Source organism: Podarcis pityusensis, assembly GCF_964106645.2.
Source record: "Podarcis pityusensis genome assembly, chromosome: 7".
Classification (NCBI taxonomy): domain Eukaryota; kingdom Metazoa; phylum Chordata; class Lepidosauria; order Squamata; family Lacertidae; genus Podarcis; species Podarcis pityusensis.
Genome location: NC_138031.1, coordinates 45751055 through 45767467, shown reverse-complemented (window position 1 = coordinate 45767467; position 16413 = coordinate 45751055). Strand labels below are relative to the sequence as shown.

Genomic DNA, 16413 nt, shown 5'->3' with positions numbered 1-16413 from the left:
CAAAGGCTCTAGCAGCTCAGCCAGCTGCTTGTGGCTGGAAAGCCAGACAGGATGTTTGTGACTGTTGCCATGGGAACAAAGGGGCAGTCCATTCTGTACTGAGCACCGGATGTTAGCTCAGTGTGTGTGTGTCATATGACCCGTACTGGATGTACTTGGGAGGAGTTTTCTCTTGCTGTTGTTGAGTGCAGACATGATTCTCTGTACTGATGTAAGAGGCAGAAATAAATGATGTAAATAGTTTTCTGTCTGCTTCTTTCCCCTCCCTGGGGACACCAAAGGGGAGAGAGGAAGAACGGTGTGTTCCTCTCATACATCTGAGAAGAATCGCCGGACCTCGCCTGCTTATCAGCAGAGGTTGGGAGACGCGGGGAGGTCGACAGGAATATCTGCCGGTGCCTGCTTGTGGCACATTCCTCTGACCCAGGCAGAATTCCAACAATTAATAGCTTGCTTGCCACTTTTAGTTCTTCTGACAGATATTTCCCAGGGTGGTTTCATGGAGGGCAGCCTGTTACAGAATGTGGATCGCATATATCGTGGGATTTGGCTGGATCTTAATCTCATACCTCATACAGTCTATTGCAGTGCATTGCAGTAATATGTCTGTCACACACTTTGAGCCTCTTCACACATAATCTTTAGCTGGCCACCCAAGGTCCCCCCCCCCAAAGTGTAAATCTAAAAAATCTCATGTGGTAACCTTTAATGGATTTATTATGGCATAAGCCTTCGTGAGCTACAGTCCCTTTTATCAGACACATGAAGTGTTGTCTTGAGTTGCAGGTACAGTGGTACCTCTGGTTATGTACTTAATTCGTTCCGGAGGTCCGTTCTTAACCTGAAACTGTTCTTAACCTGAAGCACCACTTAAGCTAATGGGGCCTCCCGCTGCCACCGTGCCACTGGAGCACGATTTCTGTTCTCATCCTGAAGCAAAGTTCTTAACCCGAGGTACTATTTCTGGGTTAGCGGAGTCTGTAACCTGAAGCATATGTAACCTGAAGCGTATGTAACCCGAGGTACTGTACATGGTTGGGCAGGCAGGGGGATGCACCTGCTCTTTCAGTTTGCTGCTTATCTCATTTTAATTAATAAAAATGTTGGTTTCTGAGTCATCAGGGAGTGTTTTTTAAAAATTATTATTATTATTTTCTTGTTTGCTGGCAGGGACTCCTCAGAGCAAAGGTGTTGTCTTCCCGCCCAGTAAAGAACCTGCTTTTGTCACTGTCCCAGGGAAGAGCTTTGCAGATGCATTTTCACTGACTCCTGGAACCTGGATTTTTAAAATCATGGCAGAGGGAGTCCTTTTGGTAAGATGTTTGCTATAATTACGAGGAGAAAAGAATGTTAGTGCAGTATAGCTCAGTCAAAACAGAGTTTTCATATATAGCAAAAAAAGGGGAAAGGGGCGTGGAAGGCTATCACAGATATTACGTTTTGCAACTTGTGTTTCCCCTTCCCCTTACTTGCTTGGTTCTGAAAACCCCAGTTGGTGAAGTGGAGGTTACTGCCAGTTGGTTGTGCCTGGAGTCCTGAGGCAGAGCTCCTCTTAAGAGTTTATTTGTGTTGTGTGAGGTTGGACTGTTTTGTGCAGAGTGCCCTTTCTCTTCTCTGCCCCCCCCCATCATTCCCCCTTTTGATCTCTCAGTTTGCACAACATGAGGTTAGAGAAATGTAGCCTCATGAGCTGTGCCTAGTTATTGGAGTGGTGGTCTCTCTGTGCTAGGCTTGTGTGCTGTGATTAGGTGCTGAATCACACCATATTCTGTGCCAGAGTGGGCAGAGGGACTGCTTTCAGTTCTATTGTCCAGGTCTGGGGTTAGTGTAAAATGATGCTGTCAGCAGCATGACTGTGGTCTGAGTGAATATAGGATTTGGGACAAGTGTACCCCTCACATGTACAAGTCTACCCTGTCCCCCCCCCCCATTGGCATATAATTGCTGATGGGATGGTGCCACTAGCACACTGGAAGAGTTCCACTAGTTTTTCACCTTGGGTTCCCAGTGTTGGGATACTGTCAAGGAGACGGAGGCATCAGGCAGGCCCCCAGTTGTCTCTGAATGATCACCGGTCTCCCATGGAACGTCAGTTAGCGACACAAGCCTCAGAGACATTCCAAGACCCGTGCACACCCTTTCAGCAGAGTCTCCACAACCAAAGGATGCAGACAGGAGAGCATATTTACAGCTTTATTCAACGTAGTTCAGAACAAAGGAAAAACATGACTGCTTGCCTCCGTGTCCAGGAAAACACCCGGAACAAAAGCTATATACAAAACGGAAGTTCCCAGCAAGAGCTGGAACTAAACAGGCATGTGACACACAACAGCCTGTTCCCTTTTAAGGTGGAACGGAACTATCCTAACACCCAGATGTTGTTGGACTACAACTCCCACCATCACCAGCCAACATTTATAGATGATGGGAGTTGTAGTCCAACAGCACCTAGGACTGAAGATTGAAGAATATCATACAAATCCATTGGACATGTGGCACCATAGATCAAGCTCCACTATTGTTTCCTGGCTTCCTCCACTTCTTAAAATCCCTCAGCTAGAAGATCTTGAGTACAGGACTGTGTCCTTGGGGAGCAATCCTATACACATTTACATAGGAATAAGTCGAAATAACTGGGGGCTTATATCTGAATACATGGGCTTGCATTGTTAATCTTCTGTGGAAACAGGAACCCACTCTGTTTGTAATTTATGCTGAAATTTTCACATAATCCTTTTCTATGTGCTTAATAAATATGCTTATGTTAATATTGTTTTGTCCTGTTAGGATTACCTGGTGCTCTTGCCTAGCGACTACTATGAAGCCCCCATCCTACAGATACCAGTTACAGAGGCTTGCACATATTCAGGACAGGCAGTGACAGATAAGTTAGTGCACCTATTATATTATTGAGACCATTGCCTTGGGTTGTTTTATTTGATTTTAATGGTGTCTCTTCCTCCTCTTTAAAAAGTTGTTTACAGTATGAGCACCTGCCACTGGATAGATTTTGCTGTGTGCTTGGTTCAGAAGTCAGAGTTTCCTTGAACAGAAGAGAGTACAGGAACGTAGCTTCCCAACAGCCAACAGCCAAACATCCTGTAATGTCTCATATCACTGGTCAAGAGGTAAGATGGCTCTGTTTGTGGGTAAATCTGCCATCATATGTGTCAATTTCGTACATTCTAGTTCCACATGGGTGGCGCTGTGGTCTAAAGGCCTTGGGCTTGCCAGTCGGAAGGTTGGTGGTTCAAATCCCTGCAACGGGGTGAGCTCCCGTTTCTCAGTCCCAGCTCCTGCCAACCTAGCAGTTCGAAAGCACGTCAAAGTGCAAGTAGATAAATAGGCACCACTCCGGCGGGAAGTTAAACGGCGTTTCTGTGCACTGCTCTGGTTTTGCCAGAAGCGGCTTAGTCATGCTGGCCACATGACCTGGAAAAACTCTGCAGACAAACGTTGGCTCCCTCGGCCAGTAAAGCTAGATGAGCGCCACAACCTTTGAGTCGTTCACGACTGGACTTAACTGTCAGGGGTCCTTTACCTTTACCTTTAGTTCCATGCATCCCCTGCAGTATTACTGTGTGACTTACCCATGGGGCAATCATTCTGGGGGCAGGGTAAGGAAGGCTTTTTCTGTAGGAAAGGCTTTGGTGGGTTTGGGATTTGGCGTTCAGGAATTATGTAGCTCTCCTTTTGCTTTCTTGAAACTCTTGCATCCTTGAGAAAAGTGTTTCCTGGGAAATGGATGGCATCCCCTGCAATCCTTACTTTGGTAGTAGTCAAGTGTGGTTCAAATTTTCTTAGGTGGATCTGCAGATAAGGCTGACAGTTCCCCAAGCTGGCCGCTACGTCGTAGTCCTGGAGTATGCTAATGAACATGATCGAGTATATGTCGGCAATGTGAAGATTGACACCCCCGGGAATGTGATGGAGGCAAAAATCAATATATATAGCTGCAAGTACAGGTGGGGAAATGTGGAAACTTAATTATCCATTTGGGTTGAATATCTGTTTTGTCTTTCTTTTTAAACTTGCTTACATATGCCTACCGTGTACTCATTCTGAATACTGTTTTAAAATAAATGGGAATTGAGATGGGGAAGCGCCACAGCTTGGCAATAGGGCATGTGCTTTGCAGGTTCCTGGTGTCTCCTGGCAGAACTGGGAAAGACTCTTGCCTAAAACCCTAGAGGGCTGCTGCCAGTCAGTGTTGACAATACTGAGCTGGATAGAACAGTGGTCTGACTCATTAGAAGGCAAATTTCTATGTTCTTGTGCTCTATGTTTGATTTAATAATAATAATAATAATTTTTATTTATACCCCGCCCTCCCCAGCCAAGGCCGGGCTCAGATAGTATATGGATCGGGCGGCTTGTGTGTGTCTCCATCTAAAGAAAACAGAATAATCTGAGGGAGTGAAATACTGATTTAAATAGATTTTAAAATAATTTTCATTGCATTAATCCATAGAGAGAACTTCATTCTTTTATTCCAAACATAATTCCCTGTTTTGGATTGTATTGATTATCCCAGATCATTCCCTATTTTCCAATCAACATGATTTAAAATAGCCAGATATAAATGGTACAATCCTGATAAATAACTCACTGTTTCTTGGCTTTGGAGGAAATAAGCAAATGGTAAAAGAAGAATACTCTTTTGGGGTGGAGGAGTTCCAGTATGGTTTTTAACTACTTTTAAAATCTATTCTAGCTTTCTATGCCGCAGTGTCGTGCTTGATGAAATGCACCAAGTTGCAGTTTATGACCTTCTGGCTGATGCAAACTTCCATCTCAGGGCTTCAGCAATAGATTTTCTCCTAGTAAGTTTCAGTTCTGTGACATTTTTCCTGTCAGGTGGGCTACTCTGGGGTCTCTAATAAGGGATCTCTTGCCACCTGGATCCATTGTGAGTCCCTGCCAGGGAAAAAAGTGGGGTATAAATAAATAAATAACAATAACCACAATAATAATCCATTATTATCAATGTCCTGCCAGCCGCTGTGATGCAGGCTTTCACATATTTTGGTTTCAAAGGATCACAGTGATTGTGTGGTTCCATAATACCCCCCACAAAAATGTGTGCGTATGTGTCTTTTTCAACCCTTCCCAAGTGCAAAGCAAAGGGACTGGCTATGAAGATAGGTTTGTGCGTAAATTGGTTTAAAAGTTTCATTATAAGATCTTTGCTGCCACCTTTTGGATACTTAAATATTTCCTCACTTAGCCCCTTGAGCCTTCTGCTTTCAAAACAATGCATTGGCTAGCATGCATATGGAGAACGCTGGGATAAAAACCAGAATAGAATGCGGCTCCTTGGTGGTTGTATTCAGAAGGAGTTGAACGTCTGCTTGTTGCAAGGTACTGTGGACATTCATACTGAATACTCCTTTAAAAAATAAATAGTGGCTGAATAGGGGAAGGGCCATAGTTCAGTAACAGAGCCCATGCTTTGCATTCAAAAGGTTCCAGGTCCCTGGCATCTCCAGGCAGAGCTAGGAAATATTCCTGCCTGTAACCCTATAGAGTCCCTGCCAATCAGAGTTGACAATACTAAGTTAGATGGACCAAGGGCCTGACAGATTCATATGTTCCTGTTGGTGAAGTTACCCAGAATTGGAAAGGAAGTGTACCCAGATCCTGTTGGCCAGGGGATTCGCCCACCCCTTTAAAAGAATTTCTCTGGAGTTAATTTCTTGGCTCACTGGTTAGTCAGTGAGATTGTTTTGCTGTTCTGTTTCTTGAATCATTGTTAGACATTTGGTTTATTTATTATTTGTTTGTTTTTAACCCTTTCTGCACTTCCTTTTCATATGATATCTCTCACAGCTTTACACAGTTAGAAGCAATGATAGAAAGTCACTTAATGAAATCCAACTAAATAACAGAACGGGAAAAATTGTGGAATAAAATGGCAGCACAATATCTGAAATATGAGCAGACAGTACAAAACACAAGGCAATAGCCGTTTGTTCTCAGGAATTCTCAAAGGCTTTCTTAAAAAGAAAATATTTTACCTGCCTCTGGGAAAGCGGCAAACAAAGTTCCACAGGATCTCTCACTTCCACAGGACTGGGGCTGTTACTATTCCCAAGGGAGGCTAATTTAAGTTCACCATAAGATGGATTCTGGAGCTATCAGAAGAGGTCAGCTTTTGTTTCTGAGCCTTCAGCTGCAGTCCTTGCATTGCATGCATTTATTCAACTTGTCTTTATGAGAGCCTGTGCAGGATACATGGATAGGATACATGGCCATCTAATAGGTACACATTGTGTGTTTTCAGACATTTATCTGAATTCATCAGGATTAGAACTGTGCTTCTTCAAAAATAAGTTGAGGTTTTCAATGTGCCAAATTCTGGGATACAGTCCACATTTTGTAGTTGCACAGGAATACTACCAGCTTTGAATAAATGAAGTTGGAATGAATAATCTTACTGTGGTTGAACAGTAAAAGTAGGCTGAATGCTTATTTTTTGCTTCTATTCTTAGTAAAGACCAATGAGCAGTTCAAGGCACTGCTGTGTGACTCACTGTCAAAAGCGTACACTTCTAATCCCATATAATGGTAGAGTAGCAGCTCTTGGCCAACCACATTGCTCTCATGGCTTCTCACAAATCCTTCTAATGAAGCAAGAGATTGTAGAAGGCCCGGTGGTCATGGAAAGGGGTTTTCAGCTCTCTGTCCTCCCTTTCCTTGGCAGGATCCTGTAGCTTACAAGCCTTCCATTCACAGGTCTCCACATACTGCACTGCCTCTTTGCTAAACTGAATTGCTTCCTTCCTTTCTTTAACAGCACAAATGGTGTGCTGTTTTCACATATTGTAGCTGCCTTATTCACATGCTGCTCTTAGCTGGAAGAAGAAAATAACAGAACCTTCATTGTCGTCTTTGTTTCCTAGCATAAAGTTTGCCTTATTCCTCTGGAAGATTTTTCTATAGAGTACTTGGAACCTAAAGTATATTGCATTGCCACTTCTGGCCATTCAGCTGATCCAAGGTAAACTGCTTTTGCTTCCATCAAGAGAAGGCTTAAGGTTCTTTCTGACCTGGGAATAACTGCAGTACCCATCATACAGCAAGGCTGCCATGTATTCTGAAATAAGAATAATTTGATTTCAGTTATGCTTTCTTCTTAGCAGAGATATGCAAGGCTTTGCCCAGAGCTGTGCACACACTCTTGAGAAATTTGGCTTGTCTGAATTATTTTAGCTTCTTTGCAAACTCTGACAAATGTTCCATCTCAGGACATTTAAAACAGTCACACACCAGTATTTTTAATTGTTATACCACAATTTCGTTATTTCTGTGGGTTGTAAACATACCGTCCAACATGCTGAGTCCTAAAACTGGGATGTGCATCTTCTCAGCCATGCTCATGCGTGAATCATGTGACCTGCGCAAGATAAAGGAGCCCAAAAGACATGCTTTCTTCTGGGCTGTGCTCTTGCACAACAGCAGACGCCCCAAAACATGTATTTTGGAGCACTGTGTGAAATTGTGCCCCCCAAGTGTTTTGGGGGGTGAGATCTCTGCATGAAATCACGCCACCCAAAATGGCCGCCATGCTCTCATGTGGAAAAGTGGGATGTCCCGGTTTTTCTGGGACACTTACAGGGTATGTTGTAAATATAGTAATGTAAATGGCAGCAAACAAATTGAAAATGAAATGTATAGGCTTCATATTTATTTGTACTCACTTTTCTGTGTATACATGTATATGTTCTGATTCTGTTTCCCTTTTAAAGTGCTTCATGCCTCCCCTCGCAATATGAAACTCCTCCTTCAGCCGTGGTCTTGGATGCTCTGAGGGATGGGCAGGTTGCAGAAGTGCAAAGAAATGGGATATACCAGGAGTCACTGAGTTCTCCTTTGCCATCTGCTCATACAGCTAATGGAGTAACTTTGACTTCTTCACAGGTATTTAACATTTTGAATTAAATGCGGGTCACAGTCCAGCACAGACTTGGCTGTGTTTATGTCAATTGATTTGTAGAAGTTAATATCATCTGGCATGCAGCCAAACTCTTGCACAACTGTAGGAGTTTCTCTTAAATGATTTACAATACGTTGGCCTCTTACGGAGCTTTTGCTCTGACATTAAATTCCACTACAGGTCTGGACAAAAAGCTGGTGCAGAAAGAAAGAAGTAGTTCTTGAAGCCACTAGCTGTGCCTCTATTTTCCTGTAAGGACAGTCCTTACTGCAGCTTTCTAGGTCCAAGCAGCTATCTGAGAATTAGCAGGATGAGAATTCAAACAAGAGATTTCTAGCATTTTTTTTTTTAAAAAAAAAAATTTACAATCCTGTACATAAACCTAACCTTCTTTTTCATATAGGATACCTTCCCACACTTTCAGTTGTGCTAAGTTGAATAACCAGTAGCATGCAAGGATGGTGCTTAGACATTGCCACACTTTGACTATGAATAGGATGAAGCTCAAAACACAAAACTTTTTTATGTTGACAGAACCAAATTACTCTGCATGGGAGAGTGCCGCATTTGGGCAGATACGTGTTTGTCATACAGTTTTACCAGCCGGAGGTCCCAACATTTCCTGTACACGTGACTGTAGATGGAGGACGACTCTGGTCAGGTGAGTTGGGTTTTGCATGGGTTTAGATATTTTTAGCACGTTTTGAGTTTTCACAGTTTTCATTTCATTTTATTTTCCATTTGTCTGTTTTAGGGTCTTATAATGCTTCATTTTGTCCACATATTGCTGGATGCCGAGGTTTGGTGATGGCAGAAAATCGAATTGAACTTGACATCCCTCAGCATGATATCTCAGTCACTGTGAAAATTCCTAATGGAAAAATGCTTGTGTTGGTAGGGTTTGTTATATTCAAGACAATTTAATTATTATTATTATTTAAAAAATATTAATTTAACTAACTAACTAAAGTTATATTGTCACCCAATTCAGAAGTTCATTACAAAACAAATGCAAAAATTAAACTACAGTATAAAACAATGCAAACTATTAAAAACTAAAAATACATATAAAATACAGTTTTGCTTTTTTTAAAAAAACATAAGAGGACCAGGCCATATCATAAGATATACGTTATTTAAATGGCCTGGGCGAACAAAAATATCTTCCCCTGGCACCAGAAAACCACAAAGATGGCATCAGGCAAACTTCGAAGGGATGGTTGTTCCATAACTGGGATACCACTACCAAAAAGGCCATTTCCCTTGTGGTTACCTGCTTCACTTTGTTTGGCAAGGGCACCTGGAACAGAACCTCTGAAAAAGATCTTAAGATTCTTTCAGCAAACATTGTCTCAATCTATTTATCTCTGTAAAGGTTAAACCAGTTCTTTAAATTAGGCTCAGAAACAGACTGGGAACCAGTGTGTTTGACAACATACAGATGTAATATGATCAGACTGGCCAGTCAATAAATCTGTAGCCCTATTCCAGACCAATGGTGATTTTCTAACTTTTTAAAAACACAGCTCCACATGCTATATACATTGTAATAGTTTAAATGGGAAGTTACCCAAAGCATAGGTAACAGTAGTATAGCTATTTTCATTGAGTCATGCAGGCAGCTGCTGCAGTTTTCTTTCAACCAGGGAAGATTCCTTTTATCTGGATAGAGACAGACAGATTACAATATTTTATGACTTAATAATTATAAAATGTTTTAGTGCTTATAACCACACATCCCCATGATGTATGTTGAATGAGCTGGTTGTTTAGAATTACAGTATTATTAAAAAAAAAAAACAATTATCCACCCTCTAGTAATTTCCAGTCTACAGCTATTGGTGTATGAAGGCCTGCTTTGAAGACTGTTTAGAAACAGCAGTTCAAAACATTGCCATCATGGCACCAAATGAGACAAGATGTTGGTTTGGGAACACATTTCACCAAATCTTTAAAGAGCTCCATTGGCTTCTGGTCTGTCTCTAAGCACAATTCAGAGTGCTGCTTCTCACCTTTAAAGCCCTCCACTGCTTGAGACCTCTGTATTTTGAGGGAATGTCTTTCCCCCCAATCATCTGTTTCTACTACATATATCAAGCTGTTCCTCAGGAGCTCTCCTGAGTGCTACCACTATGTGGCTGCAGGTGGCAATGGAGGAGAAGACTTTTTAGACTGTGACGTCCTGCGTGTGGAACTCTCTCCTGTGGGAGTCCCTCCTGGTCCCTACATTAACGTCTTTTAGGCACCAGTGAAAAACCGCTTTATTTCTCCAGATTCTGTTGTGTTTTCTGTCTCTGCTGTGATATTTTTTATTTATTTCTCCTATTTTATTGGGTTTAATAGGCTGTTGTTAAGTTTCAGATGGAGGGTGGTATGCAAAATAAAAATACTTTAAGGCCCTTGTTTTCTGGAGTTCCTATCAGTGCAGTGCAAGTGCCGTTTGCATACACATTGTGTTGAAATGACTGGAAATAGGAAACAGTGCTTGGATACTTAAGATTAAACATACCATTTCATTTCTTTATCATTTTTAAAGGAACGTGTCCTGGCTGTTCCTGCAGACAGCTACAGTTATAGACTTCTTCAGAAAGACACTGTGGACAAGTCATTTGATTTCATCTATCATTGTGGTGGGAACAGTTTTTACATCAAGTAAGTCAGCCTCATATTCCGCGACACCAAACACATCTGTTATTTATTATATGGGTGCCAGTTAGCTAGTTAATTTATTTTACTTACACTGTCTATGTAATGTTGCAGTGGGGAACCTGTAGTCCTCCAAAAGTTGTTGGACTCCATCTCCCATCATCCCCAGCCAATGGTCAAGAATGATTTGAGTTGTAGTTGAACAACATCTGGAGGGCCACAGGTTGCCCACTGTGGTGTTCATGGTGCTTTACAAATCACAGATTACTTTATTCTTTTCTTTTAACAGCCCTGCCACTTCCTCAGAATTCTGTAGAACGTCTGCAAGGTCACTTGCAGCTGCCTACAATGATGGAGCACTGCCTTGTAATTGCCACAGAAATGGGGCCACCAGTCGCACTTGCGACCCTGTGGGAGGGCAGTGCAATTGCAGACAACACATCATTGGCCGCCAGTGTAGCAGGTGTCAAACAGGCTATTATGGATTTCCCTTTTGCAAACGTAAGGATGTCTTTAATAACTGTTGGGAGAGGTCATGTGCTGCGTTACACTTTTTTGGAATGTTGCCTAAAGAGTTGTATTTCATTCCAGTTTTATTTCCCTTAAGTTTATAGCCTGTCCCATCAGTGGTCATCTATATGCAGGTGGTTTTTTAAATGACCAAAGCAAATACTAATGCAGCTATTACATTTACACAAAAAGCCTTGGTTCCCTCTCTTTGTGGGGTTTTGAGAAATTATTATATTATATATGCTTGTACTATTGGTGTTCAGATGTCACTCTAAACTATGTTTTAGCAAGATGTAAATGAGCCTAGTATCCTCTTGGACTTACATGTTCCCCGATTTCCTCTCCATGTAAGTGTTCAGAAGCTTTCTCCTCTGCTTTTTGTTAACCACAGTTTGTCTTGCTGCCCAGACCAACAAACTGTGGTTAACATTTAACTATGGTACTTTAAAACCATGGTTTTTGAAGTTGACTTGTTTAAGCTTACCTTAGAGGAGGCTAGGCTCATTTATGTTTTGCTATACAATAGTGTAACGTGACATCCAAGTGCATCTGTAGTAATATCAAGATTATTTCTGTTAATAGTTTTATACTGCCTTTTTGTAAACCAGTCATGACAGTTTACAACGAAGCAGAACAATAAAGCAACAGTATCATAAAAGCATTAAAGCAATAAAGCATAACTAACAGCATTACACGCAGTAGTAGGAGCACTAATACTGATTTAAAAGGCCAGTTGAAAATATATGTCTTGACACGTTTTCTGAAATGGAGAGAGATTGGGCACTCTGAAAGGAGTGCATGCCACAATCTGTACCTACTCAATATCTGCTCCTAAGCAACAAACATGCACTTTCAAGATATATGTCCCCCAAAGAAAGCCATTATGTGTATGGTTTCAAATAGTGGTTTATCATATAGCTGTAACTGTTATATGGCATCCTGTCTTCTCACCATTTCCCCTTATTTCTGATTTAAGTTGTAAGTCCCATGCTGGCATGAAGCTGGTTTAGAGATGGGGCTTCAGAGGAGAGCTGTGGAGAACACACTGGGCAGATCTCAGTAGAGAGAAAGAGGTAGAGGGCAGTGCAGCGGTGCTGGTCTCTCCAGTTTTGAGGTCCAGGTCTGTGTACAGCTGCAAGTCTTTCTTGTCTGCAAGGCTTTCAAGTCTTTCTTGTGCCTCAAAAAAGCCTGGCAGCAGAATTACACCTTCATGTTCTTCCCAGTACTTGATGAGATATCTGAGATGTTGTCTTTTTCTAATTGTTTTTTATTGTGCTTTTTCTGTTTGTTATTTAAAAACCTAATTAGAAAGTATGACGGAAAAGCCTAGTGCTTGTCCCAAATAACTACTTCCAGTAACATATATATGTTTCATTTTTCACTTTTTAAACTATTTTAAGACCATTATATGATAAAGTTGATATGAGGCAAAACAAGCTCTAGTGGATTTTTTTTAAACTTCTATTCAAATTTAGATGAACTTGCATATACTGGTATACAATATTGTTCATGTGTTAAATGGTTCTCTCAATCCCAGCATGCAGCTGCGGGCGGCGACTTTGTGATGACATCACTGGAAAGTGTATTTGTCCTCCTCAAACCGTTAAGCCCAGATGTGAAGTGTGTGTGAGGCAGCACTTCGGCTATCATCCCCTCACTGGCTGCGAGGGCTGCAATTGCTCAAGGAAAGGCATTATTAATCCGGGAAATGCTGAATGTGATAAAATTGTTGGGCAGTGCAAGTAAGTCCATATTATCAGGCTACAGTTTAAACTTCCACGTTCCAGGGTGGGGGGAAATGCAAGGGAGAGAAATGGGATGGGACAAGAAGCCCTTTTCTTCGACATAGGCATCTATGCAGTGTTAATTAACTTCTGAAAAGTGGAATGCCTAGGAACTTTAGTGTGTGCTAAGAGGTTGGTTTACTCTGAGAAACAATTTGTGGGGGACAGTATGCTTTGTTGTTGGCTTTATGCGTCTATTATTTATATACAATATCTATGTCCCACCCAATAGCCACGGTTCCCTGGCCTGCATTACATTATGTGATGAAAGAATAAGTGTTTTGAACTTCACACATATGAATCAAATTTGCCAATTGGCCTATATCATTTATGGTGGTGATTGGGTGTGTTTGGGAAGAAAGACGCTACCACCATCAAGAAATCAGCTGAGGAAACAGGGGATCCTGTCCCTCTTACCTATGGACCTAACCAGAAGAAAATAGGATGGGGGCTGCTGGGTTAGCACCATACAGACATGTGACTTCTGAACGACATACACTTCGGGCCGGTCAGCAGCCACATGTTTGCTGGCCACAGAGCTACTATCTTTCCACAGCTTCAGATCTATGCAGTGCACCAAAGCTCAAAGTCCCAATTTAGCGTGCAAATTTGCTTTTATTATCAAGATGTGTGGATATCGCACTTCAACACTGTGCGTATTGTGCCTCACCTGTGTGCAGTGTTCTTATCTTACTTGCCTTATGTATACTTCAGCAGAGCTTTGAACCTTGTTTAGTCCTTCAGGCTAATCTGTTATTCAGATATTTAAAAAATGCCATTGCTGTATACCACTGTGAAAGAAAGCAATGAGTTTTAATAATGAGGTCTGTACAGAACGGCATTCAGTTATAGCTGATACTTCTAAATGTTTGTTCCAGCATGTCTGGCTTTGATGCCTAAATTATATCTAAGAAACACTATTTTATAACATCATGGTGTGATATTTATTTGCTAATGGAAAACTACCATATACACTGATTTTAATACTGTTACATAAAGACTCTCTCATTGGCTCACTGAGTTTCCAAAAAAGCAAAACTTTTTTCAGAAATTGTTTTTTGGTTTTATTTGTTACTGAAGATGCCGCATAGGAATAACTGGTCGACGGTGCGATCGATGTTCTTCTGGTTCCTATGGTTTTCCAAACTGCAAACCCTGCAAATGTAACAGAGAAGGAACAGAGCCAGATGTTTGTCATCCACAGACAGGAGTTTGCCTCTGTAAGGTCAGGTGCTTTTGCATTCAAAATTGGTGTGACTGTAATTGCCAGGAGTTTGTCCTTAGTTAACTAGTGATGATTATCGTTCCCATGATTTCTTAAGGAATAATAAAGTTATTAATTAGCTGTATAGCATTTTCCATGTCTAAATTACCATAATATGCAACATTTGTTAGTACAACACCTTGGTTTGCAATCAAGCCTCGGAAGGAAACATGTAGTGACACTGCTGTTTCTTGAGTGTCTATTTCACCATTCGTCCCTTATTTCAGAGGGAAGCAAATTCACCTCCTGCTGAAATCAATAGAAACACTTCAACTGGATTCTGTTATTATACAGATTGATCAAGAGGAACCCTTGTGCAAAAACCTCCTCCCCCCTTAAATACTCTCTACTGCCAGTAGTGCAAATGTTGCTAGGAAAACCCACTTCTGTTGTCCTGGGGATATTTGTGTACACTGCTCCAATATCTCGTGTGCACTGCTTAGCACATTTCTAGGACTCTGGTTGACAAATGCTGGTGGAATGTTGCTAACTTCATTCCAGCTGCCCACTTCACTACTAAACATCTAGTCATGGGCTCAGTGAATGTAGCAATGGATTTGCGGGAATTACTCAGTTGTGATCCCACATTAATTCAGTTTCTGGCTTATAGTATCATAGAATTTGGGGGCTGGAAGGGGAGCCTGAGGATCATCTAGTCCAACCCCCTGCAGTTCAGGAATATGCACGTGGTCCTGTATATAAAGTGTTAACTTGATGTACTAACTGTTCATTGCCAAACTTTATTAGTGCTTCCAAACAATCATTTCCAAGAGTAAGTACAAGTGCAACTGCTCACTTTCAACAATCCCTTGAGTTTCAATTATCTTTTTCTAGGATGATTAATTTAGTTGTCTTATCAGCTGCACATCACATATATTTGGTATTATTGTAATTCTCTGACAGTGGCTATCACACACATAGTTGGGCTCAGTCTTTAAACTTTAAATGATTGTATGTTGTATGTTGATCTTTGCAAATTCCAAAACAAACCTCTTGGACTAAGGTTCAAATCAGAACATTAGTTGGTTATTCACCAGCTTTTACAGTTCCTGAGTGTTCTGACATATTGTTGTTCTTGGGTCAAAGATATCCAAGTGCATTTTAAAATGCATATTTTGCAAATATCTGTGCAGAGCTTTAAAATAAAAATAAAATGCAGATCAATGTAGAAATGGAACAGAACAGACTTATGGGTGAACACATGAAATAGCGACAAGGACCAGAAATAGATGGATTTTTCTCATCCCTGCTTCCAACTAGATCAAGAGCCTCACAATATTGTGTATTGTGTGCGTTCAGTGTGAATCAGTCTGTGACTGACAGCAGTCAAAATGCGTGACAATCATCCACAAAAAAGATTTGTTTGGAAGCACCTTCATTTTAATGCACACAAGCATAGTATTGGCGGAGCTGCTTGTTATGCACTCAAAGGAGCAAAAGCATATGTGTGTCATTTGCTTGAAACTCCTTTCAGAAGGGGGCAACCTCATTTGCATTTGTGCTACTGTGTACTGAAAATCAAGGCGATGAAACAATGTTATGTATTATTTTGTATGTATTTTACAGCTTTTTTCATGTGTATATTACTGCAGGAGCTTTATGTGGAAACATTTAATGACTTATTGCAACTGACTTATAGGAGAATGTTGAAGGTATTCAGTGTGACATGTGCCGCTCTGGGTCGTTTTATTTGGACTCTGCTAACCCGAAGGGTTGCATCAATTGCTTTTGTTTCGGAGCAACCAATATTTGTCGCAGCACAAATAAACGTAGGGTTAAGGTATGTTTGCTGTAAGTTATTCTTTTTTCAATCACTATTTTATGGGTGCAACTAGCAGGAGATCTGATTGGATTTCCTGTTTGCTTAAATTCAAAGCAGCTGTGGCATGGGGAAATTAGATTGGGCTTCGGTGCCATGAAGAATTTACACACTTCACTTTCCCCAGTCTAAATAGACCTCTGCCTGAAGGTGCTGCTTGACCTGCAGGGAAAAATTTATAGGTGCACCGCTTCTAACCTCTTCTTTAAAATGAATGATCCATTCGTGGATCAAGTCTCGTCTAGTTTTGTGGCCTAAAATTAAAGACTTATTCCAATTTCAGTCTTACCTTGGTTCTCAAACACCTTGTGACTCAAATGTTTTGGCTTCTGAACGCCACAAATGCCAACAAAGTGTTCTGGTTTGCAAACTTTTTTTGGAAGCCGAACATCTGACGCGGCTTCCGTGGCTTCCGACTGAGTGCAGGAAGCTCCTGCAGCCAATCGGAAGCCAC

At 41.2% G+C, this 16413-nt stretch overlaps 1 protein-coding gene across 3 annotated transcripts in view; it reads left to right on the top strand.

Moving 5' to 3' along the window:
• The window catches only part of LAMA3 (laminin subunit alpha 3), a 138895-nt gene that overhangs the window by 65523 nt on the left and 56959 nt on the right, over positions 1–16413 (top strand). For all 3 annotated transcript variants that reach the window (XM_081014387.1, XM_081014388.1, XM_081014386.1), the window contains 14 exons: positions 1171–1313; positions 2788–2888; positions 2975–3128; positions 3805–3965; positions 4715–4823; positions 6903–7000; positions 7749–7920; positions 8471–8597; positions 8691–8830; positions 10473–10588; positions 10872–11083; positions 12630–12834; positions 13957–14101; positions 15780–15920. In XM_081014387.1, coding sequence (XP_080870513.1) covers positions 1171–1313; positions 2788–2888; positions 2975–3128; positions 3805–3965; positions 4715–4823; positions 6903–7000; positions 7749–7920; positions 8471–8597; positions 8691–8830; positions 10473–10588; positions 10872–11083; positions 12630–12834; positions 13957–14101; positions 15780–15920 — 2024 coding nt within the window. The remainder of the gene's footprint in view (positions 1–1170; positions 1314–2787; positions 2889–2974; positions 3129–3804; positions 3966–4714; positions 4824–6902; positions 7001–7748; positions 7921–8470; positions 8598–8690; positions 8831–10472; positions 10589–10871; positions 11084–12629; positions 12835–13956; positions 14102–15779; positions 15921–16413) is intronic.